The 26986-nt window shown below is 38.5% G+C and overlaps 3 protein-coding genes across 6 annotated transcripts in view; 1 reads left to right on the forward strand and 2 right to left on the reverse strand.

Moving 5' to 3' along the window:
- The window catches only part of gtf2ird1 (GTF2I repeat domain containing 1), a 43210-nt gene extending 39510 nt beyond the window's left edge, over positions 1-3700 (reverse strand). Inside the window, exons 1-2 of the mRNA XM_055200529.2 lie at positions 3471-3700; positions 2977-3047 (exon numbers count right to left, since the gene is read on the reverse strand). The gene's annotated coding sequence lies outside the window, so the exon portion shown is untranslated. The remainder of the gene's footprint in view (positions 1-2976; positions 3048-3470) is intronic.
- A 4628-nt stretch (positions 3701-8328) lies between these two features.
- On the forward strand, positions 8329-15335 carry LOC129440931 (uncharacterized). The gene is made up of 26 exons (XM_073860381.1): positions 8329-8332; positions 8576-8693; positions 8792-8916; positions 9004-9107; positions 9255-9361; positions 9506-9658; positions 9946-10632; positions 10747-10834; positions 10921-10976; positions 11128-11215; positions 11300-11355; positions 11506-11593; positions 11680-11735; positions 11887-12064; positions 12190-12260; positions 12360-12513; positions 12643-12713; positions 12814-12864; positions 12993-13074; positions 13153-13254; positions 13346-13392; positions 13505-13580; positions 13659-13751; positions 13844-13890; positions 14001-14100; positions 14187-15335. Exons 1-26 carry the CDS (start codon positions 8329-8331, stop codon positions 14244-14246), a joined length of 2862 nt encoding a protein of 953 aa, XP_073716482.1. The 3' UTR covers positions 14247-15335.
- Positions 15336-19309: 3974 nt separating this feature from the next.
- The window catches only part of clip2 (CAP-GLY domain containing linker protein 2), a 52389-nt gene continuing 44712 nt past the window's right edge, over positions 19310-26986 (reverse strand). For 2 of the 4 annotated variants that reach the window (XM_073861195.1, XM_073861197.1), the window contains 7 exons: positions 26891-26948; positions 23945-24028; positions 23671-23827; positions 23033-23192; positions 20407-20595; positions 20208-20270; positions 19310-19806 (listed from right to left, as the gene is read on the reverse strand). In XM_073861195.1, the coding sequence (XP_073717296.1) occupies positions 19795-19806; positions 20208-20270; positions 20407-20595; positions 23033-23192; positions 23671-23827; positions 23945-24028; positions 26891-26948 (723 nt within the window). In that variant the 3' untranslated portion in view covers positions 19310-19794. Of the gene's footprint in view, positions 19807-20177; positions 20271-20406; positions 20596-23032; positions 23193-23670; positions 23828-23944; positions 24029-26890; positions 26949-26986 lie in introns of those variants that run through there. The other 2 variants (XM_073861196.1, XM_073861198.1) reach the window with 1 other exon arrangement.

Raw genomic sequence — 26986 nt, forward strand, 5'->3', positions numbered from 1 at the left:
ATGTTTCCCTACCAACATCGACTCAAAATGTCTGAGTGTCAGGACAACCGCTTGTAGCTCCAGAACATTGATATGGCATCCTGTCCAGTGAGGGTCCCAGAGACCGCTCACTCCTCGATGTTGCCAGACGCCTCCCCAACCCGACAGGGAGGCATCCGTGGTGACCACCTCCCTGCGCGACGGGGGTGGACCCATGGGCACCCCCGAAAGCAGAAAGTCGTCCTGATGCCATTGGGCGAGGGAAGAGCTGCATTCTTCCGATATCCGTACGAGGGTTCGTCTGTTGCGAACTGCTGACAGATGTAGCGCGATCAACCACAGTTGAAAAGGTCGCAGATGGAGGAGGCCGAGTCGCACCACCGACGTAGCAGCCGTAAGTAACCCCGCCAGTTTCAGCAAGCGAATATAAGGAAGTCTCCGTCCTGGTCGGACTTCAGATAAGGCCCGGCGAACTACCTCCCTCCTGGGCTCGGTAAGAGTAGCGCGCATCGACCGAGAGTCCAGGCACATGCCCAGGAAGTACACCGACTGAGTGGGAATGAGGTGGCTTTTCTCCCAATTGACCTTGAGGCCAAGCGCGGCTATGTGTTGAAGCAAGCGGTTGGCATCTGAAGCAGCCTGTTCCGACGTGGTCGCGCACAAGAGCCAGTCGTCCAGGTATGGTAGGACGAAAACACCGTCCTGTAAAAGGGGCTCCAGGGCCACCTGGACGCATCTTGTAAACACCTGGGGGGCCAGAGAGAGTCCGAATGGCAGGACCTTGAACTGGTATGCCCTGCCCTGAACACTGAATCTCAGGAACTGCCTGTGTTCCACCGCAATAGGCACATGAAAATAAGCGTCTTTTAAGTCTATGGTGACGAACCATACACCTGGCATCACAGCACGAATAACGTCTGCCGTGCGTAACATTCGGAACGATAAGCGCTTCAGGAACCGGTTTAAGCGCCTCAGATCCAGGATGGGTCTGAACCCCCCATCCTTTTTTGGAACCAGAAAATAACGGGAGTAGAAACCCCCCGAACACACTTGAGGGTTCACCTCCTCTATAGCGTCCTTCAGCAGCAATTTTTGAACTTCTGCTGTGAGGGCGAGACTCTGCCGTTTGTCTTTTACCACAGTATGGCAAACGCGGTTGTGAGTTGGAGGTCGACAGCGAAACTGCAGCCTGTAGCCATCCCTGAGCGTCCCGAGGAGCCAGCCGTTGGATGTAATGTCCGCCCAACATTGCAGCTGGGCTGCAGTGAATCCCATCGCCGTCGACCCCCGCCAATCAGCGGCGTCTGTCCGCTGTTCCTGTGCCCTTGGGGGGGCGCTGGTATGGTGGTTGCCCCGCCTGCAATGAACGCGGGCGTGCTCCCACAGCATTTCGATGAAGCGGGGGGGGCAGACCTGGTCTGCCGGCTGCGGGAGAAACGGTTAAACGTCCCTGGGGGCGCGCGTTGTGGCGTAGGGGTCTGTCGGGGTGGGCGTAAGGTTGCCGGCGGCTCCCTAAACAACGTGCGGCGCTCCACATGATGTGAGCGGGACTCAGTCACACGAACCCGTCTTTCCAAAGCCTCCTGCGCTGCCGGCCCAAACAGATGACCTGGTATCAGAGGTAGCTGACGCAGGTTGTTGCGGCAAACTTCCGGCAGGGGCGATTGCGCCAGTCAAACCTGCCGCCTCGCGTGTACGAGGAGACCCAGGGCCCTCCCACAGTCACTCGCGATGGCACCGAGGGCTTGCAGTGAGGCGTCCAGCAGTCCAGCCGTGGATTCCTCATGGCCGGAAAAATCTGACGAAGAGTGTAACGCCAGCAATAGGTGACCCATGGAGTTGCCCACACGGCCCAGCCGAGCCACTGTGTTATACACCCTAACCAGGGCATCATCAGAACGCCTACACTCCTTATTAGGGCAGCGCACATCCTGCAGTAAGGCCTCGTCGGGTGAGACTATAAGAGACGCCACGCAGGGTTCCAATGTTGGCATAGCGCCGAGTCCCACGGCGTCTGGGGCGGACATGTCGGCCAGCATGTTAGGTCACCGCCGCGAGCATGTTTACGTTTAGACCCGCTCGAACGCACGCTAGCGGGCAGAGCCTCCGACGTGAGTGAGCACACGCTCGCCAGGCGTTGTTGACGCAGCTCGACCGGCATGATACTACACTCCGGGCAAGGGTTAGAGAAAGCCTCTTTGAGATGTTCCTTACCCAAACACGGTGGGCAACGATCATGTCCATCCAACATGTCCATCCCGGAAAGGCATTGCGAACAGTAAGCCGTATGCTCCATAATGTCAGATCCGTATATACGATACGATACTACAGCGGGTAAGCGTGGTAGCCTCGAACGAGGGAACCCAAAGCCAAGGGTACTCGTAGCGAGGGTAAGCGGCGGAACCGAGCGAGGGGACCCTGGTAAACCAATGTGTACTCGCCGGTGACGGTTACCGTATCTGCAGCGCTGACGTACCTGTCCGAAGCTCAGTAGTGTGGTATTCCGTCGAAGACACCAGCGAGGGAACCCTGGAAACCAATAGGTACTCGTAGGTGGTGTAAATATCCAATGTAGAAAAAACCTTAGATCCAATGAAAAGCAAAAACCAATCTAGTAGTCTAATACAGCTAATGGGGAGCGAGTCGCTAAGCCCAATAAAAAAGCTGTGCAAACAGACTAAAGTTCTTCGCCAAGCGAGAATGAAAAAGAGACAGATCATGACGTGTTGATAGAATATATATTTGGGCGTCATGAGGTCACGGGATGACAGCCAATCAATAAGTTCTCGTAGCCAATGCGCGAGCGCATGATATTTCCACTTTGTTCCGCCTCTGGCGGTCTGGAGGTATGAAGTAGAACTGGCGTTTCTATCTAGCATTTTCTGAAATGAGTCAACACTACATAGTACATGATGTATATCGATTCAAAACTACTCTGCCCACCAAAGCATGTAGAAACTATTTCAGAAAAAACATTTGCACATTGTAACAAAATACTTGTTTATTTTGAATGTGGTCGCTCAGGAATGGACTCCAGATTGCAGTCCCCATCTGTGTCAGCTGAAGCCCTTTTTACATTACAAGGAGAAAACACACACAGCAAAAAAAAGATTTTAGTTTGAGCCAAAAGTTAGACATACAATTTGTATTAGAAACTATGATGTAATATACATGAACATATATATATATATATATATATATATATATATAATTACAAATGCCTTATGTTTGCTAAATAACTTATGCTTATAATGCTCAGCATTGCTGATAATACTCATATTTCCCCCACATATCTTATTTTCTTGTTTATAGTTTTTATATTCCATCCATCAGATTCATATCACTATAAACATGTGCATTTACATAACATGTCATAGAAAAATGAACACATGTAAATCTCGTGTCTTAGTCATTTATTTTACAATCAAAAACAGCTAACATGAAACAAAAACTGTAAATGCATGATGATGAACATAACAAGACAAACTTACTGTATCTGAGCAGCAGCTCCCCTGCTCAATGCATCTCTGGTGACGCGTCTTTATTTTGATACAGTTTGGTCTTTTTGCACCTCGCTCGTGCTCCTCATCACCTTCTCCAAAACAAAAAAGTAATCTGCAGTCGACGATCCAAACGGAGATATTTATATCTAAACCTTATCGTTTCTTTGAGCTCTGTATATAACTAGCCATAGCCGCTAGCATAACATCATTTGTAATCGTTTTATGATTGGTTACTATCCCCATCAATCAAAACTTTACTGGCTAGGCATTGGCTGGCTTTATTTTGGCTTCATCCAGTCAAAACCTAAGGTACGCTAAATGACAGCTCGCTTACCCAATGATGCGCTCCCTGGGCATTTTAAATTCTCAAACCTTATATGATTGGACAAAACAGAAAAAGGCGGTGTCATTGGGGAAATTAACGGAGTAGAAACACATGACTTTTCAAGAATCGATTATTTAATTGAAAATGAACTTTTTTTTATTGAAAATGAACATGATCGATCATACTAACCGGAAGCGCGCATGTAAACAAAGGCGGATCTTTCTGGATTTGTCCCTATTTTTCGTTGTTTTGGATTAAAATTGCGGGATGCATTTTAAAGAGTGGACACTTACTGGTGTTTCTTGGATTTGTACGAGACCCGTATGAGATGATTTGTAAGTATTGTCGTTATTATTAATATGCGGTCCGTCTGCATATCATTTAATCCTTTCCACTCCAGTGTATTATAAAAAGTACATAAACCCTAGGCTACGCCCCTATGGCCCGCCCACGGGCCTGTGCGGGTTACGTTTAAATAATTGTGAATGAATAGTTTCATAGTTAACTATTTATGCTGTGAGATTTTATTTTACGATTTTTATCTGACACATGGATGGGTGTCTCTGGGCTAATATGCCCCGGCTATCCACTGACTTAACAACCTGGCCTGAGATAAAACCTGAAAGCGTGTGTCTCACTTTTGTTTTAAGTGTTATTTGCAGTTTTAATATTTTTATAAGATTTTCTGAGATAAGCTTGGTCTCTATTTGAAGTTTGCTTTTGCACACGCCACCATTTTACGAATGGGTTGAAGTATAGTATAGCGAGAAGATGACGTACACGCGCACTCAACTGCATCTCTCTTGAACAAAAATTCACAAATTACATCAACACCAATAATTGTCACTAGACATGCTGATATAATTGAAACAATAATTAATTTAGATTAAACTGGATTTGTTAATTTGTGAAAGACCACGGCATATTATATGGCAATGTGTGTCAATATTATGTCAATTATTTATTTAACCATTTTTGAAACAGATGCGAATAATGACATTAGACACTGAAAAGCTATTGATAAACTTTAAAGTAAATGTACAAAGCACATCGTTTAAATTAAACATTTATTAAATTATTTAATTTAATTAATAATATATTTAATATAATAAATATTAAAGTATCTAATGAAATGTATTAAATCATTAACTGTCACATCATCTTCAGCCTTCAAATACTTTTTGCTCCCGGATTTCTAATTGGTTTACAAACTATGGCGTCACTTAATTCTGCAGGCAGATATGTGAGACTGATAGGATGTCTGTTCAGAAGACAATATCGTACCAAACGTACACAATTTCTTAAGGTTCATGTTTAGTACGAGGAATAGTGATCTGAAATAAAGTTTACCAAAATAATATTAAGGATAATCTCTTTTTGTTTATATTTTTTGCCCATTTTATCTTTTATTTAAACAGTGATAGAGGAGAGGACAGGGAGGAGAGAGGGGTCGCCGAAAGTGCGAAAGCACCACATGTCGGAGCGCTGCCCAATAATTTATTGTGTGGGTTGATGTGTGGGTTGTTTATCTTGTTTTAATGTCTTGTCTGTAGTATTGTTTTGTTTTATTTGGACCCCGAGTCTGTAATTAAGATTGATTGATTGATTGATTGATTGAATAACTATATCGGCTCCGACGGATATAAAAAAATGTGTTATTTCTTTTTGTGAATTAGAAAATACAGAAAACACGTAGCCTACACGTTATACTAAATTAACTGTTTAATAACACTCCCTCTTAATTAATGTATTTATTTATTTACTTCTTATCACTTTTATTATTTTATTAGTAGGCTATATTATTTTCTTTTGTGGTTTTAATGTAATTATTTTAGTTTACTTATATTAATTGCGGGTTGTAGAGCTTGAAATATGTATAAGTGTATTTTAATTTTTTTTAATGTAAGTACAAATGTATGTTACTCGTTGATTCTGTTCATGCGATTTTATGTTTTTTAATATTTTATGTGTGCGCGCTTTGTATTATCACAAATGTTTTTTTAATGTTAATTTGTGTAAAGTTTTACATCGAAAGTCATAATAAACAAGCATTAAAAAAGGTGTAATGTACATATTATTACACGTATGTCATTTACAACATTTATACAGTTATTTAAATGCATAGCTGATGACAATTTTACATACATTTTAATTCTTCTTAAAAGCTCAGACTAAAATGTACAATGATATCCGTTTGAATCTTTGAATATTTCTTATATGTTTGCTACCTTAATTAATTTCGAAACAGTTTAATCTTTAAAGTTTGTAAACTGATTTATCCATAATAAAAACAAACGTTAATGTCTAAAACAGTTTGTTATGAATGAAATGCGAGAATCTATTCATAGACGGACATTTGCCGCCTTAAAATATGTTACATTTAAACTCATAAGAATCCAATTTTTATTTAATGTTAAAACCAAGCACACTAATACAACATTAAACATTCCTTTTTGCGAACAAAATATATGGCGATTTATTTTTTAAAGTCAACACAAATAGCAAATAACACTGAAAGGGCGTGTAAATATTAAATTATAAATACGATAATATTTAAAAAGATGTGATCATTTAATTTTCAAATGTTATAACAAAATATCTAAAGGGCGCTCTATGCAAAATATTAATTCTTTTAATGTCCGTGTTTACTAAACTTAGTATTGTACTGAAGAGAATTTTATTGTTGAAGACTTTTTATCTGATATAAGATTCCCGATATTCATAAAGCAATTATAAAAAATGATATTGGGAAAAAAATATATATATATATTTGTGTGTGTGTGTGTGTGTGTGTGTGTTTATGGTTTCCATGGTTTAACTACAGTTAACAATGGTTAATGTTCGTACGGTGACGCTATAATGCTGTGATTATTACGTCAAGTTTCAGAGGCTATAAAAGTCAGCACGCCCTTCATTATTTCGTGGGTTTTCAGTTCGGCGTGTTTTGGTTCTTGTTCACAAGTCCAAGGCGATTTTCTGTGTTTTTCGTGGTTGTTTGTTTGTCTTTGCTTGTTGTTTTTTTGGTGTTCGTCATGTTTCCCGTCTTTGTTATTGACAGAGGATCACGACGATTCCCTTCAGCGGAAGAGCTGTCTTCTGCTTTGAATAACGGGTCGACTCTCCTTTTTGTTAAGGAGAATCGGCCCGTTGTTGCAATCAGCAGACCTCTATCTGCTCCTGAATTCACTGAGCCCTCCGTCCCTGGGTCACAGGAGGAGGCGCTCAGTGAACCGGGCAGTCCGCATAAGGGAAACACCCAGGATGCTGAGATTTCGGTGAGGCCTGAGGTGTCCACGGCACCTCCCCCGACTCCTCAGCTGTCTACAACAGAGGAAGCCTGTAAGTTCATACATATTCACCTCTGTATAAGTCCAACAATATCTGTGACTGATGTACAAACAAAAAACACTGAGTGAAATGTGTGAGAGAGGGACACTGTTAGCCAAAGGAATTTTTTAATGATTAATACTATTCCCTTATGAATACTGATAGTTATTTTTTCAGTTTTCATTAACTTTTTTTAATAATTATTTCAAGCTTTGAAGTGTTTTGCTGTCCTTCACCGACACTGAATCTCAGATTGACAATCCTGGATGATATGCTGGATTAATGGATGATCCTTGAATCCTTAATTCTTATCTGTTCTTTTCACTTACAGGTCCAGAGGAGAAGGCCATGGTCAAGGTTGAAGACACTGAGGAGGAGGCGTCTTCATCTGATCATGTGCTTTCTCCAGTGTCTGGTTCAGGCTCTGACTCCAGCTCTCTTACTGAAGGGTAACATAAGACTAACACAGCATAAAACTCTTTGTAATAGATGTCTGTACTCATGTGTCTAACCTGACTTATTGTTTTGATATATTTGTCATATCAGGAGTTCCTCTGTTGTGGACGACTGTAGTGGAGTCGAGCCCCCACTCAGCATCCAACCAGTGCTGTCTCTGCCTTGGGTCGGTGAGGTGGTCCCTCCTCCCAGAGATGACATGAAGCCACCAGCTCCCACTAAAGGTGTGAACGCACTTGATTTAGTATATTTGTGAAAATTATTTTGTTCACATCAAGTTGTTTAATTTAACCTCTTTGCTTTGTTCCCATAAGGTCTTCCAGTTTGGAAAAACCTAGGGGACACGGTGGACCTTCATGTCGCTCATGAGGAGACCACCACATCACCATCCTCCACTCAGGCAGCCGGCACACATCAGGTGAGATTCTGTCTGCTTGTGTCATCTTCAGAGAGTTTTTATAGAGAGGAATTATGTAATCACTAAAGTAAAGCATCACATTTCAATACCAGCCCGAGTGTTTAACAGTAACTTAAACATAACCTAACTGATGATGATGTGATTTCTAGGACGATGCTCTCAGCTCTGGGATGTCTGAATTGACACCAGCTGATCGAGCCGTCGCTCCCCCATCTCCTGCGTTATCAACAGCAGAGGAAGCCTGTAAGTTCAGACATTTTCACCTGTAATCTGTCCAACAATATCTGTGACTGATGTTCAAACAAAAAACACTGAGTGAAATGTGTGAGAGATAGAGACACTATTAGCCAAAGGACTTTTTAATGATTAATACTATTCCCATGTCTAACCTGATCATTATTTTTTGCAGTTAATTTATATTTCTTGAAAATAATAATTATTTGAAGTTTTGAAGTGTTTTGCTGTCCTTCACCGACACTGAATTTCAGATTGACAATCCTGGATGATATGCTGGATTAAAGAATGATCCTTGAATCCTTAATTCTTATCTGTTCTTTTCACTTACAGGTCCAGAGGAGAAGGCCATGGTCGAGGTTGAAGACACTGAGGAGGAGGCGTCTTCATCTGATCATGTGCTTTCTCCAGTGTCTGGTTCAGGCTCTGACTCCAGCTCTCTTACTGAAGGGTAACATAAGACTTACACAGCATACAAACTCTTTGTAATAGATGGCTGTACTCATGTGTCTAACCTGACTTATTGTTTTGATATATTTGTCGGATCAGGAGTTCCTCTGTTGTTGATGACTGGAGTGAGGTTGAGCCCCTCATCATTGAACCAGTGCTGTCTCTGCCTTGGGTCGGTGAGGTGGTCTCCAGAGATGAAATGAAGCCACTGGCCCCCGTGAAAGGTGTGGACGCACTTGATTTAGTATATTTGTGAAAATTATTTTGTTGTCATCAAGTTTTTTAATTTAACCTCTTTGCTTTATTTTCAGAAGGTTTTCCAGAGTGGAAAGACCTCTGGTACAAGGTGGACTTCAGTGCATCTCGTAAGGAGACCACCACACCACCATCCACAAGTGCAGGCGGCACACATCAGGTGAGATTCTGTCTGTTTGTCTCATCTTCAGAGAGTTTTTATAGAGAGGAATTAATTTAATCACAAAAGTAAAACATCACATTTCAATACCAGCCCGAGTGTTTAACAGTAACTAACACATAACCTAACTGATGATGTGATTTCTAGGAGAACATCAAGGACCACGAGACTAAAGATCTCAAGGCGAGGGCGGAGACTTTAGTCTTTGATGTGGTCCGTTTCTCCGGATGTGGTTATGTTTCTGCAGAATTCCGGTAAGGACTCACAGATCTTCAGTTATTTTGTTGCAGTAACATTTTTTTGTTTTGACATCCAGCGATTAAGTCATGCTGATCAGATGCCTAATTCATTGTTAGAGAGCCAAGATAGTTTACAATGATAATTTTTCTCCCATGCAGATTTAAGGTAGGGCGAACATTGGTGGACTTTGCCCTGACCTCTGAGGAGGCACGTAGTCTCGTGAGGAAGACTTTGGATCGGGAGATGCTCCGCCTGCGTAAGGAAGAGAGTTCGCCTCAGAAATTGATTCACCTTTACAGGTTCATTAAGAGGTATGAAGATCTTTCTCCTGCCACATCTGTCAAGAATGTTTTTCAGTTGGCAAACAATGATGATAACAAAAGCGAATCAGTACATTAGAAGTCATACAATTTAGATTGACACAGCGCTTAAAGAGAATCTTATTAATGTATTCAGTTTGGACAAATATATTCTTCCATTTCTTATAGGTTTAGTTACAATATGTTAGTTTTGTCTGTATGCAAAAATAAACAGCAATTTCTTAAGCACTACAATCATTGCAGAAACGGTACTCACAGTTTTTCCTATGCGTTCCTAGGTATCCCATGATATTTGTTGGCATGAAATGCCAACTTTCTTCATGGGTCCTCGAGGACCTTTATGATTCAGACCTCTCTTCAGAGGATGAATCTGATGAGGTTGTACCTGCTGCTGCCCCTGCTCCTGCTGACCCTCCAGCAGTGATCCTTCCCTCTCCTCCTCCTGCACCTGCTCCTGCTGACCCTCCAGCAGTGATCCTTCCTTCGCCACCTCCTGCACCTGCACCTGCTCCTGCTGACCCTCCAGCAGTGATCCTTCCCTCTCCTTCTCATGCACCTGGTCCTGCTGACCCTCCAGCAGTGATCCTTCCTTCGCCACCTCCTGCACCTGCTCCTGCTGACCCTCCAGCAGTGATCCTTCCCTCTCCTCCTCCTGCACCTGCTCCTGCTGACCCTCCAGCAGTGATCCTTCCCTCACCACCTCCTGCTCCTGCTCCTGCTGACCCTCCAGCAGTGATCCTTCCTTCGCCACCTCCTGCACCTGCTCCTGCTGACCCTCCAGCAGTGATCCTTCCCTCTCCTCCTCATGCACCTGGTCCTGCTGACCCTCCAGCAGTGATCCTTCCTTTGCCACCTCCTGCACCTGCTCCTGCTGACCCTCCAGCAGTGATCCTTCCTTCGCCACCTCCTGCACCTGCTCCTGCTGACCCTCCAGCAGGGGTTCTACCCTCCCCTAGTGTGTCTCAGTAAGTTAAACAAATTGTGTCAATTTTTATCTGTTACTATTATAATATTACAATTAGCTGCTGGTAAATGTTTGCAGAAACAGTTCTTAACAATATATATAAATGTGTTTTTAGACCTTCAACTCCAGATGGGTCAACCGCTCCGGTTGCACCACCTCAGCCCCAAACGCCTCCTCAGCCCCAGACGCCTCCATCCTCTCAGGTAGATTGTGAACATAATTGGTGTTAATAATATTGAAAAAGTAGTTTCATGTAAATGTTTTAAATCTCTTATTGTTTTACTTACAGCAAACTAGTGCAGATGAGGTGGAGGATATGGATGTGGAGACTAGTTTAACAGCTCTGTAAGTTTATAAAAGTTTCTCTAAATTCATTTCCAACCAGTCTAGTATTACCTTTAGCTTTGTTTTTAAATCTTCTTCAGTAAACTTAATATTTTATTGCTCAAATGTTTGAAGAAACAGTTCTTAACAATATATTTAAATGTGTTTTTAGACCTCCACCTCCAGATGGGTCAACCGCTCCGGTTACACCTCCTCAGCCCCAGACGCCTCCTCAGCCCCAAACGCCTCCATCCTCTCAGGTAGATTGTGAACATTATTAGTGTTAATAATATTAATTAAGAAGTTTCATGTAAATGTTTTAAATCTGATTGTTTTACTTACAGCAAAATAAAGCTGATGAGGTGGAGGACATGGAGGTGGAGACTAGTTTACCAGCTCCGTAAGTTTATCAAAGTCTCTCTAAATTCATCTGTAACCAGTCTAGTATTACCTTTAGCTGTGTTTTTAAATCTTTAACAGTAAACTTAATATTTTATTGTTTGAATGTTTGCAGAAACAGTTCTTAACAATATATTTAAATGTGTTTTAGACCTTCAACTCCAGATGGGTCAACCGCTCCGGTTGCACCTCCTCAGCCCCAGACGCCTCCTCAGCCCCAAACGCCTCCATCCTCTCAGGTAGATTGTGAACATTATTAGTGTCAATATTAATGATAAAGAAGTTTCATGTAAACGTTTTAAATCTCTAATTGTTTTAATTACAGCAAACTAGTGCAGATGAGGTGGAGGACATGGAGGTGGAGACTAGTTTACCATCTCCGTAAGTTTATCAAAGTCTCTCTAAATTCATCTGTAACCAGTCTAGTATTACCTTTAGCTGTGTTTTTAAATCTTTAACAGTAAACTTAATATTTTATTGTTTGAATGTTTGCAGAAACAGTTCTTAACAATATATTTAAATGTGTTTTTAGACCTCCACCTCCAGATGGGTCAACCGCTCCGGTTACACCTCCTCAGCCCCAAATGCCTCCTCAGCCCCAAACGCCTCCTCAGCCCCAAACGTCTCCTCAGCCCCAAACGCCTCCTCAGCCCCAGACGCCTCCTCAGCCCCAGACGCCTCCTCAGCCCCAGCCGTCTTCATCCTCTCAGGTAGATTGTGAACATTATTAGTGCCAATTTTAATGATAAAGTAGTTTCATGTAAATTAGTCTTTAGCAGAACTTCTGTTAATTTTAATTTGTTTTAATAAATGTGTTTTAAATCTAAAATTACAGCAAAGTAATGAGATGGAGCTGACATCAATAATGGCCAGACTCTGTCTCACAGAAACTGATATTAAAGCTCAGTAAGTTTATCATAGTCTGTCTGTTTTAGACTTAACATTTTTTATTTGCACAAATGTTTACAGAAACAGTTCTTAACAATTAATTTAAATGTGTTTTAGACCTTCACCTCCGGATGGGTCAACCGCTCCGGTTGTGTCTCCGCAGACGCCTCCTCAGCCCCAAACGCCTCCTCAGCCCCAGACGCCTCCTCAGCCCCAGACGCCTCCTCAGCCCCAGACGCCTCCTCAGCCCCAGCCGTCTTCATCCTCTCAGGTAGATTCTGAACATTATTAGTGTCAATTTTAATGATAAAGTAGTTTCATGTAAATAAGTCTTTAGCAGAACTTCTGTTAATTCTGTTAAATTTGTTTTAATAAATGTGTTTTAAATCTAAAATTACAGCAAAGTAATGAGATGGAGCTGACATCAAAAATGGCCAGACTCTGTTTCACAGAAACTGATATTAAAGCTCAGTAAGTTTATCATAGTCTGTCTGTTTTAGACTTTACATTTTTTATTTGCACAAATGTTTACAGAAACAGTTCTTAACAATATATTTATATGTATTTATAGACATTCATCTCCTCACGGGCTGTTGGCGGAGGTCACGCCACCTCAGGCCCAGTAAGTTTATCAAAGTCTCTTTAAATTTATCTCTAACCAGTCTAGTATTATGTTTAGCTGTGTTTTTACATTTTTTACAGTAAAGTTATCAGAAACAGTTCTTACAGTATCTTTATTTGTATGTGTAGACTTTCACCTCCTCAGAGACAAGTGTATCCTCCCGCCTCACCTCCTCAGCGTCGTGCTGTCAAGCGTCCGGCGTCTTCACAGGTAGATTAAAACTGAAGGCTTTAGCAGAACTCAATGATCATTTTAATTTGTTTTAATATACGTGTATTTAATCTTCAGGATGATCCGGATGAGATGGAGCCGACGCTAAAGAGAAAGAGGCTAAATGGGCTGTCGGCTGAGGTCACGCCGCCTCCGGCCCAGACACCATCGTCCGCTCAGGTAGATTAAACCAAAGACCTAAATGTTATTAGTGACAATTTCATTGAGAATTTTATTTCATTTATTAAATCTTTGATTGTTTTATTTACAGCAAAATAAAGCAGACGCTGGGGAGGTCGAGTGCTCTTCTGTGTCTCAGTAAGTCTTTATTTCAGCATTAATCTTTGTTATATTACATTTAGTTTTTTATTTGAGATGTTTTAGCGCTTGAATGTTTGAATTCTCACAGTGCTTTTATATGTGTTTATAGACCTTCACCTCCTCAGAGACATATGCCTCCTCCCGCCTCTCGTCGGCGTCTTTGGCGTCCGGCTCCGTCTTCACAGGTAGATTTAAAGCGAAGGCTTTAGCAGAACTCAATGGTCATTTTATTTTGTTTTAATATACGTGTATTTAATCTTCAGGATGAGATGGAGCCGACGCGAAAGAGGGCCAAACTTAACAGGCTGTCGGCTGAGGTCACGCCGCCTCCGGCCCAGACACCATCATCTACTCAGGTAGATTTAACCAAAGACCTAAACGTTATAAGTCACAATTTCAATAGAGAATTTCATTTAATTTATTAAATCATTGATTGTTTTATTTACAGCAAAATAAAGCAGACACTGCCGTGGCCGACTGTTCTTCAGTTTCTCAGTAAGTCTTTATTTCAGCATTAACCTTTGTAATATTACATTTACTTTTTTATTTGAGATGTTTTAGTGCTTGAATGTTTGAATTCTCACAGTGCTTTTATATGTTTATAGACCCTTAACTAATAACAGTCGGCCAATCCGGCAAGTGTCTCCTCCCGCCTCTCTTACTAAACGTCGTGCTCTTAAGCGTCCCGCTCCATCCACTTCACAGGTAGATTTATACCAGAGCCCTAAACAAAACAAATTCAATTAAAAAAGTTATTTGATGTCTTAAATCTCTGTTTGTTTTATTTGCAGGAAGCATCTGAAGGCATGGTATCAGACGCCAAGAGACCCAGACTTGATGGGTTACTTTAAAAAAAAAAAGAAGAAGAAGAAGAAGAGACCCAACTTCACCTCCTCAAACCCCACCCCTATGAGCAGAAAATAAATAAAAATATTTTGATATTAAACAGAGTAGAGTAGTGGAAAAAAACAAAAATGAGAAAGATTGTTTGTGACGCATTCATTATGTTCATTTATTGTGTCAAACTTAAATGTAATGCGATTATCAGCCGCATCAAATGAAAAGAGGAAAAATCATGATCAGGTTTTACCAACATTTCCATCATCCACTAGAAAACACTTACAGCCAAACTTACTGTAAACCTAATAAGACAAAGAACCAAGTTAGGTTGAAATCACTGGGAGAGAAAGTTAACTTAGTCTAAAGTTTCTCTGTTCTCCTTTAACTCCTTTAGTAACACTAAACAGACAGATCACAGATGAGTTCAAACAGTTAACTAACTTAAAATCAATTCAAGGTCTTTACATCTTCTAACAATCTGATTACGAGGTTAAAAGATCAAAAAGGTTTTCAAACGTCTCTCTACAGCTTATGACGTATAATATATGAGAGATTTCTGACTGCAGCAATAACTTATAAAACATAACACTTATTTTTATTATCATAAGAAAACATTGAAGTTTATTGGTTATGACGTGGACGACTAATAAAAACATAAATAATTTCTGAAGAGTTTGTTTTGAATAAACATAGTAAATAATGTTTTATTTTATATCTAAAGGTGAAAACATCTGTAAGAGAGATCTGTATATGAGCTGTTGACTGTTAATGTTTGTATATAGCACATGATTCACATTGTTTTCTTTATCAGACTGCATTCAGGGATCTTGATGGCCACATAAAGGAGGTGACCTATAAATCAGCACAACATTTTATTCATCTGTTTCAAAGGTAAGTTATTTTTATTACAAATGTTACTTTATAAAGTCACTGTTTTATTATTATAAGTCATTTGAAATGATAAACATCCAGTGATGCTCTGAATGAACTGAGATTTATTCATAAAAACATGAACACACAACACACAGTGTTTCTGTTCATCTCATGTTATTTTTGAGTATTTATAGAGTAATATTTCATCCTGAAGAGTCTTTAGTTTGATCAGATTTATAAAAGAGAGATCAGCTGTAACTCTGGAGGTGAACCGCGGGAGGAGAGAGTCAAGAGCAAGCAACACACACAAAACATTACATCGCTATCTCTTGATAACTTATGATTCACTACATGTTCATATCAATGATTGCCAACAAGACACAATCATGTGTCAAACGAAATCCATCTTTAAATAAACACACACGCACAACTCCGCTGTTACTCTGTTTCAGGGTTTATTTTAGTTAATGACATTTATCTTCAGAGGACGTCTGCGCATGCGTGCACTTATGATGAGCGTTCAGCAGTGCTATATTATAATGTTAAAGCAGTTTTATTACATTTACATTTGCAAATATCAATTGCTGTCTATCTCTGTCTGTTTTCTTTTTGAAAATAAAGTCTTTGTTTTTAATAAAATTGATTGTTGTTTGTGATTGGACTGAATACTATACATTTAATTATGTGCATTATTAATATATCTCCAAATATTAATGGATGCATAAATTAAACACAAGTTTCGTCTCTTGTTCTTCTATACTCTTTGGATGTACTCTCTCATACAGCAAAAAATATATTTTCAAATATAATTTTAAATATATTTCAAAATATCCAAAAATATATGTGCTGAAATATATTTTGAAATATGTTTAAAAAAATATTGTTTACCAATATATTTTGGCCATTTTGAAATATATTTTAAAGCATTTATATTCACGCCGCATTGGAAGAAATACTTTACAAATCTGTAAACAACAGGTTTGAAAAGGTTCAAATGTAATATATTTTCACCTGCAAATAACATACTTCTAATATTATATTTTATACATAGGCTACTTATACACTTTATACAAACTTTTATATTTTGGCCTGGAAAAATATACTTTTTAGTCGTATAGGTTGTAAAATTATAAATGCATTTGTCTATGAATGTTAAAAATATATATTTATATTTATCTATTTATATATATTTATTTATATATATATTTATTTATTTATATTTATTTATTTATATTTATTTATTTATATATATTTATTTATATTTATTTATTTATATTTATTTATTTATATTTATTTATTTATATTTATTTATTTATATATATTTATTTATATATATTTATTTATTTATATTTATTTATTTATATTTATTTATTTATATTTATTTATTTATTTATATATATTAATTTATATTAATTTATTTATATTTTTTTATTTATATTTATTTATTTATTTATTTTTTTATTTATATTTATTTATTTATATTTATTTATATATATATATATATATATATATATTTATTTATATTTATTTATTTATATTTATTTATTTATATTTATTTATTTATATTTATTTATATTTATATATATTTATATTTATATATATTTATATTTATATTTATATATATATATATTTATTTATATATATATTTATTTATATATATATTTATAAATATATGATTCGAGTCAGTTCACACGCACCAGCGCAGCGCGTACACTGGCGCGGAGCAGAGCGAGACCTTCAGTATGTGTGTGCGGTCCTGGCCCAATTTAAACCCTGCATATGTATCCGAGTCCTGATTGGAAGGTAACGTCCGATTCCGATCGAGTCTGAAACCACGTGATCGGGGCCGATTTCCGATCACGTGATCGGATCGGGACATCCCTAGTCAGAAACAATGTTCAGGTAGGCCGTGGCATTTAAACAATGCCCAATTTAATTAGTCGGCTCATTCTCCTCTGACCTCTAGCATCAACAAGGCATTTTTGGCCACAGGACTGCCGCATACTGGATGTTTTTCCCTTTTCACACCATTCTTTGTAAACCCTAGAAATGGTTGTGCATGAAAATCCCAGTAACTCACCAGATCATGAAATACTCCGTCTGGCACCAACAACCATGCCACGCTCAGAATGGCTTAAATCACCTTTCTTTCCCATTCTGACATTCAGTTTGGAATTCAGGAGATTGTCTTGACCGGGACCACACCCCTAAATGCATTGAAGCAACTGCCATTGGTTGATTAGATAATTGCATTAATGAGAAATTAAACAGGTGTTCCTAATAATCCTTTAGGTGAGTATATAATATATGATATATAAAAAAAACAAATCCTTATTTTATCAAACTTAAAACATTGACACTTTATTTTACAGTCATGTCCTGTCGCATACTATACAACTGTGTAATTACTAGGTACCGACCTTGAACCTAACCTAACTTAAGTAGTTACCATTATTTTATACACTTTACTATGAAATAACATTAAACATTTGTTTCAAATAAAACACTACAAGGTTCTGTTTCGTTAATGTTTAATTATATGCTTGGGAACCATTATAGCACGTGTTGAAATGTTTTCCCAATAGATGAAATGGGTCTTTCTTTGAATCCACAGCAATTTGAACTAATTTCAACTGCAAAAATTGGGGAAATTCCTCTTCCTTGTATGACAATAACATCAATATAAAGTTGATTTATGTCCAAACTACCCAATTGCAAAGTCCGAATCTATATCATCTATTTGCTTTTTATAATAATAACAACAACTCACGTTTTATTTCACTGTTAATTTTGCAGCAACCTCAGATTTAATTTTTAGTCCGTAAAGTTCAGTGTGGCAAAAGCAGATCCTTAAAGGAATAGTCTACTCATTTTCAACACTAAAACATGTTACTACCCCAACCGAATTGTTGATACATCCCTCTATCATCTGTGTGCGTGCACGCAAGCGCTGGAGCGCGCTGCGACGCTTCAATAGCATTTAGCTTAGCCCCATTCATTCAATTGTACCAACATTGTACCATCAACGTTTTTCCTATTTAAGACGAGTAGCTACACGAGCAAGCTTGGTGGTACAAAACAAAACGCAGCGCCCCTTTTAAGCGGATTCAAAAGAGGAACTATATTTTATGGCGTAATAGCACTTTTGGGAGTACTTCGACTCGGCGCAGTAACACCCCCCCTCTCCCATTATGAGAGTGAGAAGGGGAGCGGACTTTTCAGGCGAGTCGAAGCACTCCCAAAAGTGCTATTACGCCATAAAATATAGTTCCTCTTTTAAATCCGCTTAGAAAAGCGCTACGTTTTATTTTGAACCACCAAACTTGCTCGTATAACTACTCGTCTTAAATAGGAAAAACATTGATGTGTTTGGTCACTTCTAACTTTATCTCTAAATGGTACCATTGAATGAATGGGGCTAAGCTAAATGCTATCGAAGCGTCGCAGCGCGCTCCAGCGCTTACGTGCACGCACACAGATGATAGAGGGATGTATCAACAGTTCTTAGTTAAGGTAATAACATATTTTAATATTGAAAATGAGTAGACTATTCCTTTAAAGTCTTCAGATGCACAAACTAAAATTCTGTCATCAAAAACATATGCAAATAAAGTTTTACATGTTTAAATATGCAAATTAGGCACCATCTTGTTAAATGTGCAAAAACTTTATTACCGAAAAAGTGATGTAGGGAAAATGCGATCAAGAATGGGGTTGGTAATATTCAGACCATTTTGTTAAAAGTGTTGCTTATTCAATTACATCAGTCTATGCAAAACATCATTTTACTTACCAGCAATATCAGAGAAGCAAGATTTAAAATGACGTGTCTGTACCTCATATTATGAAATATGAGATATTGCATTTTGCAATAAGAGCAATGTCAAGTGAAGAACAAAACCAAAGACAAAGCTGGTACTGTAAATCCATCCAGATTTATCATCTGTGCATTTTCCTCCCATTATGGAGGAACAAAAAGTTCATAGTTTTACTAAAAATCAATAAGCTAAGTTCAGAAAAACAATGACTTGATTTTTAACTTCAGCCTGGGTGTTGTTTACCCTTATTGTATTTAAATGGCAATAGTGGTATTTGTGTTTACAGTGTACCTTAACTTGCTAGTCTTGCTTATCATGGTTGCTGAAAACTGCATACTTTATACTTATAAACATCTAAATAAAAACACGAATATGTGCAGGTGTGGAATCCAGGAGGCGGTCTTTTTATTAACTTGTTTGCTACAGTATCTATGAAATGCGACAAGCCCAAGACAAACTCAGTGCTGGAAGTAGGCCAGTCTATTTCGCTGATTTTCATCTAAAAGAAGGTGGTGAAAGCATCATGTCAAATAAATTAAACGGGTACAAACGAGTTTCTAAACAGCAACCGATTATAACCAACAGGGATTATAGCAGAGTATTGTTTTTCTGAGGATCATGATCGATGCTCTCACGTTCCTTAAGATATCAATGTCCATCTCGGAGGTAGCTTACAGGGTCGGTGTCAGAAGTTGTACCATGACCTCAAAAAGCACTTCCTGTATGTCTTTTAATAAGCATCTCGGATTATTTTAGATATTCTTCGGTACACGGTTGTAAACAGAAAATAAGATGTCCGGTGAAGCATTAGTCCAAAAAGGCCTAGGCATCAAACACACCAAACACTTGACAATCCCTTTAGCCCTCATCAGTGTTCTTCCTGGAATGAAAAAAAAAAGTTTTTCAAAATAATTTCAATATATAAAACATTCACATATACATATATATATATATTTAACCTTTTGTATGACAGTGGTCTCCAACATAGAGTCTGTGAGTTGCCAGTTAAAGCACATTCTATTAATGGCCCCAATTTTAATATTTATTTATTACTTATTATTTACAGTACATATTACATTTATTACATAATATATTTTATATTAGCTTAGCATCTTTTATGTATGTTAACATTTTAAACAATGATAAAACACATCAACAAGTGAAACAAAAAAGTTATGAGTAGACTATATCAAAAAGTAGCCCTCCAGACGGTTTTAGCCCTTGCTCACAAAACAATTGGAGACCCCTACTCTATGATGTTTTGCACTAATATTTATTAACCTCATGTGTAAAGGACGTGTCTTCTTGATGGATTCCATTTGCAGAATTTGCACTAGCATGAGCCTGTAAGGGGGAGAAATGACATTAATTCAAAAGCAGTTTACAGCAAAGTCAAAAGGCAGTATAAAAAAAACAAAAAAATCTTTAATGGTTTGATTTTTAGCATTGGTCTCGGAACTGCTCGGGTCTTTTTGTTTACCTGGTGCTTGTCGGGGCGGGTATACATGGCCTGCACTAGCTGGTCCACGTGTTGGTTGTGCTCCAGAGCGCTCCTCAGAGCCTCCTCTGTGTTCAGAAGTCTTTGACGCAGACGGGACACCTCTGTATCTGAAGTGGACGGGTCCATCATGGAGTACCTCCGGTGGTCTGGGGAAGACCTCTCTCGACCCTGAGGTAAAGATATTGTAGAAATTAAAATAAAATAAAAAATAAACTGTTTAAACTGTAGATAATGAATAGTTGACCTTTTAATGCTATATTATAATACAATGCAATATGATATAATATTAACTCATTCCCCGTCAGTCTTTTTTAAAAAGTTGGCCGCCAGAATTTTTTGTGATTTCCAGGAAAATAAATAAATAAATAAATATATATACATACATACATACATATAAATAAATAAATATATAAATACATAAATAAATATATAAATACATAAATAAATAAATACATAAATAAATACATATATATATATATATATATATATATATATATATATATATATATATATATATATTTATACATACATACATACATACATACATACCATATATATATATATATATATATATATACACACACACATATATTTTTATTTATTTATTTATTTATATATATATATATATGAAGAGTTTCGTTGCAAAACGAGAAAAAATGTATTATCCTATCTTTATTTGTTTTATTTTTATAACTTCTTAAATATGGGTAGGTTTCTTTAAAAAATACCAGGTTTTGAGAAAAAAGCTGAAATAATTTCATTTTTGTAAAGGAATTTTGTTAGAGATCAGATTTAGAACGAAGAACAAAACATACACAGAGTTTAAAATCAAATAAATTAGTTTTTGCTTTAGTTTTTTATAAATTGGGTTATCGTGCCATCTAGTGGATAATATCAGAATTACAGATTACTCGCCAGGAAAGCGTCATTGGCAGGGAAATGTTTTCTCTTAATTGACGAGATAACGTAAAGTCTACTTTCTTACTATTTGTCACATTTGCCATGTTTATTGGGTTAGTTGATAATAAAGAGAACAAAACAACTGCTTGTTATATTTATTTACTGTTGTTTATTTATTGTTTAATAAAATAATGTGTATTACGCTGGATTTCCACCGACTGCGGATCCGGCGCCGGAGTCAATCAGTTTCCATTCAAGTCAATGTGTGTATTTCCACTGACTGCGTTCCGAATCCGTCACAGCTCCGGACATCCGCAGCCCTCCGGAACAAATACGCAGAGCTTTTATTTTTGCTATATGCCGGACAGCTCTGCAGGGCGGAGCCATGACTATATCGCGTGATCATACCCGAATTCGCGAGATCTCATGTTGTGATCTGGGCTGGTCCAGCAAAACGTCATAATGGGCGGAGAGAGAACTAGATATTGCGCGATCATCACGTGAATTTGCAAGACCTCATGGGTCCTCGTCACTTCAACACACACCCGCTCTGCAACAAATACAGAACTGGTGGGTATTGGCGGATGGCGGAGCCGTGACGCAGCGGAGCAGATCTGCGGCCGCTCCGCAGTTGGTGGAAATCCAGCGTTATAGTTTAAATTAAATATAGCGCAATTATTTTTTATTTATTTATTTTTAAAAAGTAGAAAATAACTGACAAGAAGAACTAACAAAAGTGTATAAAGGTAAATGTTTGGTGTTTACTGTCGGTATCCTTTATCTGATTCCAGTTACGCATTTGTCTCCTGTTGTATCATGGGAAATATGAGTGAGTGAGTGTACATCGAATGTACCCTCAAAATCAGAGTGCATTGTGGGTAAAAAGTAATGAACGAATGTAAAAAATTAAGTTGTTCACTCAGGTTTCGGACACCACTACAAAATGGCCGACACCCAATATAGTGCATTATATAGTGGACAGGGAGCGATTTCAGACACAGCTTGGGTCACGTGACTATGAAAAACTAATGGATCTGTGCTCGCTAAGGGGGCGTGTACACCAAAGGGTTTAAACGGGGCTGTGGACGGACGCTGACTGTGGGCGATTGCCAGCGTTTTTCAGCTAATCGCTTTGGTTGGTGTGATACTTTTGCTTTGTTTATCAGTCGTTATACTATGCTCTGGTTGGTTGTTGTGATATTTGCCCCACCCCTTCTGCACGGTGATTGAAGTGAGTAGTGACATTGATGAGCGGAGTGTTTCACCCAAAGTGGAATTTTTTTTAACTCCATACATCAGGCACAAAAACGCCAGCTCTATTGGAAACATTTAAAAACATACGCCGGCCACCTGCATAAAGGCCGCCTAATGCTCCCTAAAGCCCGGGATACACTGCACGATTATTGGCTGTCCCAGACGAAAAATTGCCATCGTGAAACTATCGTCGCGATTTCTGTGATCGTGGCTCTCCATCGGTGGTCCTATGTCGTACAGTGAGAGAGGTTCATAAGAGGCATTGAACTTTAATGCGTATATGCAAAATGGGAGTTTAAATATAACTTGCAACATTTTCAGATGATTATTCCTCCATTTTCTTCTTGTCAAACAGGCTAAATGCTATTACAGAATATTCAATATGCTAACAAAGTCTGTTGTGTTACATCAGCAGCGGCTACAGAATAATTTCGCTGCACGTGTGTCTCACCAGCATCAAAAGTTTTTCTCGTAGGCTTTTAATGTCGTCCTGTAGTTTCTGCTCCTTCTGCCTCCATTCTGTTCTGTGGACTTCTCGGATAAGGTCCCGATCAACTCCTGGAGAGTGCCGTGGAGATTCCAGCAACATCACCCGTAGCTCATTCAAGCTCCTGATATGGATACACAAACACACACAAAAAGTGGTGAAATTAAGTGGTCAATGTTGTATCTTACTTTGATCTACTGTTGTAACCCTCACTTGCAGTAAAGATCAGGTGTGCGGAAAAGCTAATGACATTTTAGGTAAGAGCTTTAATCAACGTAATTGCCTTCATTAAGTTCAATTGCTTTTGCGTAAATTACACTCTGCAATAAAACATGGGCAACCATTCATGCTGGTGTATTGACACGCAATGCACAACCATGACAAAGATGAAATACAGGGTGGAGTATTAATTTCAAGTAGATGTATACGAATGAAAGCAAGCATATTCTGGAATGTACTCCATCAACCCAGATGATAAATAAGCACTAAAGTCAATTTCCTGATGGCCCATGTTGTCATTACCGCGTTAATTGTTTAAAACCTTACTCCAACCCGTAATAAATCACAACGTGCCCTCTGCTACTCCACACTATGCTCTTTACCTCTCTTTCTTCAGCAGCTCCTGGCTAATAATCACCAGCTGGCCAGATGCATCGTGGGATTTCTTGGTCATAGACTCCAGCTCCCCTTCCAAACGGGTCTTCTCCTTGACCAGTCCATCTGCTTTCTTCTCTCCCAGCTGAACTTTTTCCTCTAAGGCTACGCACAAAATTTTTGCATCAAGATAACAAAATATCACAATTATTATTTTAGTTTCTTTAATGTTATAAAAACTACAATGAAAATTATCTTATATGATGCATGGCGTTTAATTACCTGTTATTTGGGTCTTTAGGGCGTCGACTTGGGTTGTTAGAGTGGATACTTCTTTTTCCCTTTTTGTAAGTTTCTCCAGAGTTTCTAAAAAAAAAAGGTTTGAACGTTGCTGAGTTTAGGAGAGTTGAAGATCCTTTATTCAAATGGTTATATTTTTAATTATTTTAATAATTTGAAACCCATTGTCATAAATCGCAAGATTTTACAGTCCTTAACAATATAATATTTTCTGTAAAAAGTGTCTTGTATAGCTGAACATCAATTTCCTGTGGTTTAAATTAGTCATTAGCTGCCTTTTCTATTGAAGACACACTATGCAGTTATTTTACCTTAATATAACAGCTTCAAAGTTATTTCGGTGGTAAACAAAGTCATAGTAGGGCGAATCATCCTCCTGTTGAAGCTCGGGGAGGACGCCTCTAGCAAAACCACCAATGCAAGCTTGAGAGAACCGCCCCTGACAAATCTCGCAAGAATCACGACTTGCTTTACAGCAACGACGTCACACACGTTAGGCTTGTTCGACTTCGTGTGGCGCTGCACGAACCGACCGCCGGATGACGTCAAAGTACCGCGAGAATGATCCGAGACGGCACTTTGACGTCATCCGGCTGTCGGTTCCTGCAGCGTTGCATGAAGTCGATCAAGCCTATAACAACAACTGCACGCGCGAATTTGAGACGTGAGGCTAAACGATTTAAAAGTTAAGAAAGTGCGTTCGGAAGTGAGTAGGAAAAGAGAATCTGACTGTGGTAGGGACCGACAAGAGTCCCACTCGGTCAGGTTTTTACTCGTTGGCGTGAGCTAAAAGACAGCACTGGATGAGATGCTGATCTGGCGATCTTGTTGATGGACTAGTAAGTGAATCTCTCATTTGTAAACTTGTTTGCGGTCTATGTTGTATGTTGTTGCGCTTGCTTGTAGTATGTCATGCGATTATCATGACAACTGTTGTCAATATCTCACATAACTATCAGGACATAAATAAGCCTAGAGGTTGTAAATAGTGTAAACATGCACAATTTGCAAACTATTATGATAAATAGCAATAATCATGTATAGTGACATTATAACGAACAACGTTATGAAATAATGCAATGTACACAATTAACTTTGTCATGGCATTTTGTAATGTTTAATTGTGATTTAGCTGCAATCAGGTTAAAACATTATAAGCTAGCAAACGTGCTATTTTATTATTATATGCACTCTACACTTGGAATAAACGTATTATTATCCGCCTATTACCATCATCTGTAGTTTAGTAGACTATGCAGGAGCCTAATATTTGTATGAAATTGTGAAACATTACCTGGTCATTATCTTTGGAGTACTAGAGTGGAAAATTACGACAGTTGCAAGTATTCTCCAGCGACTCTAGCGGTCGCTGTTTGACAAAAACGCCGAAACTGCATAGAACGGCTTTAAAGCTTTGCACAAAACTTTAGCTTTATTTTCTAAATGTTGAGAAAACTATTCAGAAATGACGGCGTTTCCATTATCCGATGTTATGTGACCGAAGCGTGATTTTGTTTTCTCTCGATAAGTCATTCCAAAAACCATGACGACAGGTTTGTTCGACTTCATACGGCACCACGCAGACCGACATAAAGCTGACATCAAAATATTGCGAGAGTGACTCGAACGCATTTGCCCCCCCTGTAAGTAAGTATGAATTAATTTTGACATTTATGAGGTAAGAGACAACATTACCATCTACAGTTGCGAGAGTCCGCCATATGCTGCTTCTGTATTTATGTAATTCAATTGATTCAGTAATGTGGAATGACGAGTACGCGAACTTCACGCTAGTTGGCTTGTTCTGTTAATTTAGCCTTTTCAACCTTCCAGGTAAGTTCTGTGCTATGGTTTATCGTTTAAATAACTGATAATATTACTTTAACGTACAGACATCTATTCAGCCTGCTGTTCTGTCTGCTATTGTTCATAACTTGCCATTCCAGATTAAATGTCTGTTCTTCGGCTTGGATTTTGTTAAATATTTTTCTAAATAAACATGACGTATGTGTAATTTCGTCTTAATGACGCATTTTTAAATGATGCTGCTTATCCTCCGGTGCGGCTTATAGTCCGGAAAGTACGGTAATATGTGTTAAAGTATTATGGGGCATACACACACTAGACGCGAATCATCCCGTTCCTCGCTCTAAATTTCTCACGGTATTTAACTTTGTGTCATTTGAATTTTACGCTTGAGAATATTTTCTACTTGCCTGCAATATGCATTTGAAGTAAAAAATGCATGTTCGTGGCAATTTCGCCGCCCAATGTGCATCATTAGCGAATCGCCCCACGTGATTTCAAGTCTTTTCGCATCTTTGAATTGTCATTGTATGTAATCTACTTGCGCAAATAGTTAAATTCGCTTCTGGTGTGTACGCCCCATTACACACCTCTTCTGTCTGGTCCTCCAACCAAACATACATCATCATTTTCGAAGAATGGTCAGTGATTTTACGCACATGAGGTCACCTGTATATGCGAAAAAACTTTCCATTGCAGTTTTTTTATATATTCCTTTTTCGAATTGACTGAAAAACCACCTCAACAGAGCGTAAACATTTTTTTGCGATATATGGCAGTTTATGAAAAATTTATGTGTTTCCATTGGGTGCATTTTCAATTCGCTATTTCAATTTGCGCAATTTGAAGAGTAATGGAAACGCAGCTACTGTCAATTCGATTACGGTAGAGTAACAGTGTTAACAGGATGTAACAGAACTGTCAGTCAAACACCAACATTTTCTCTCTCTCTCTCTCTTTCTCTCAAACATATACATGACTGTCAAACACATGTTACAGACAATACAGTGAAATTATAGTTTTAATAAAAACAATATTTAGCATTCCACTTTTAACCAAACCTATTATCACATGGAACACAAGATATAACATCATATGTCATTTATAGTAGTTTAACTGTACCTTCCATATTCTGTTTTAATTTAATCTTCTCTTCGGAGTTGTCATTATTTTCTATCATCTGTAATGGGAGAAAATAAAAAAATGAATTCATTTGTT

Source organism: Misgurnus anguillicaudatus, chromosome 22 (assembly GCF_027580225.2).
Source record: "Misgurnus anguillicaudatus chromosome 22, ASM2758022v2, whole genome shotgun sequence".
In the NCBI taxonomy this organism is placed as follows: domain Eukaryota; kingdom Metazoa; phylum Chordata; class Actinopteri; order Cypriniformes; family Cobitidae; genus Misgurnus; species Misgurnus anguillicaudatus.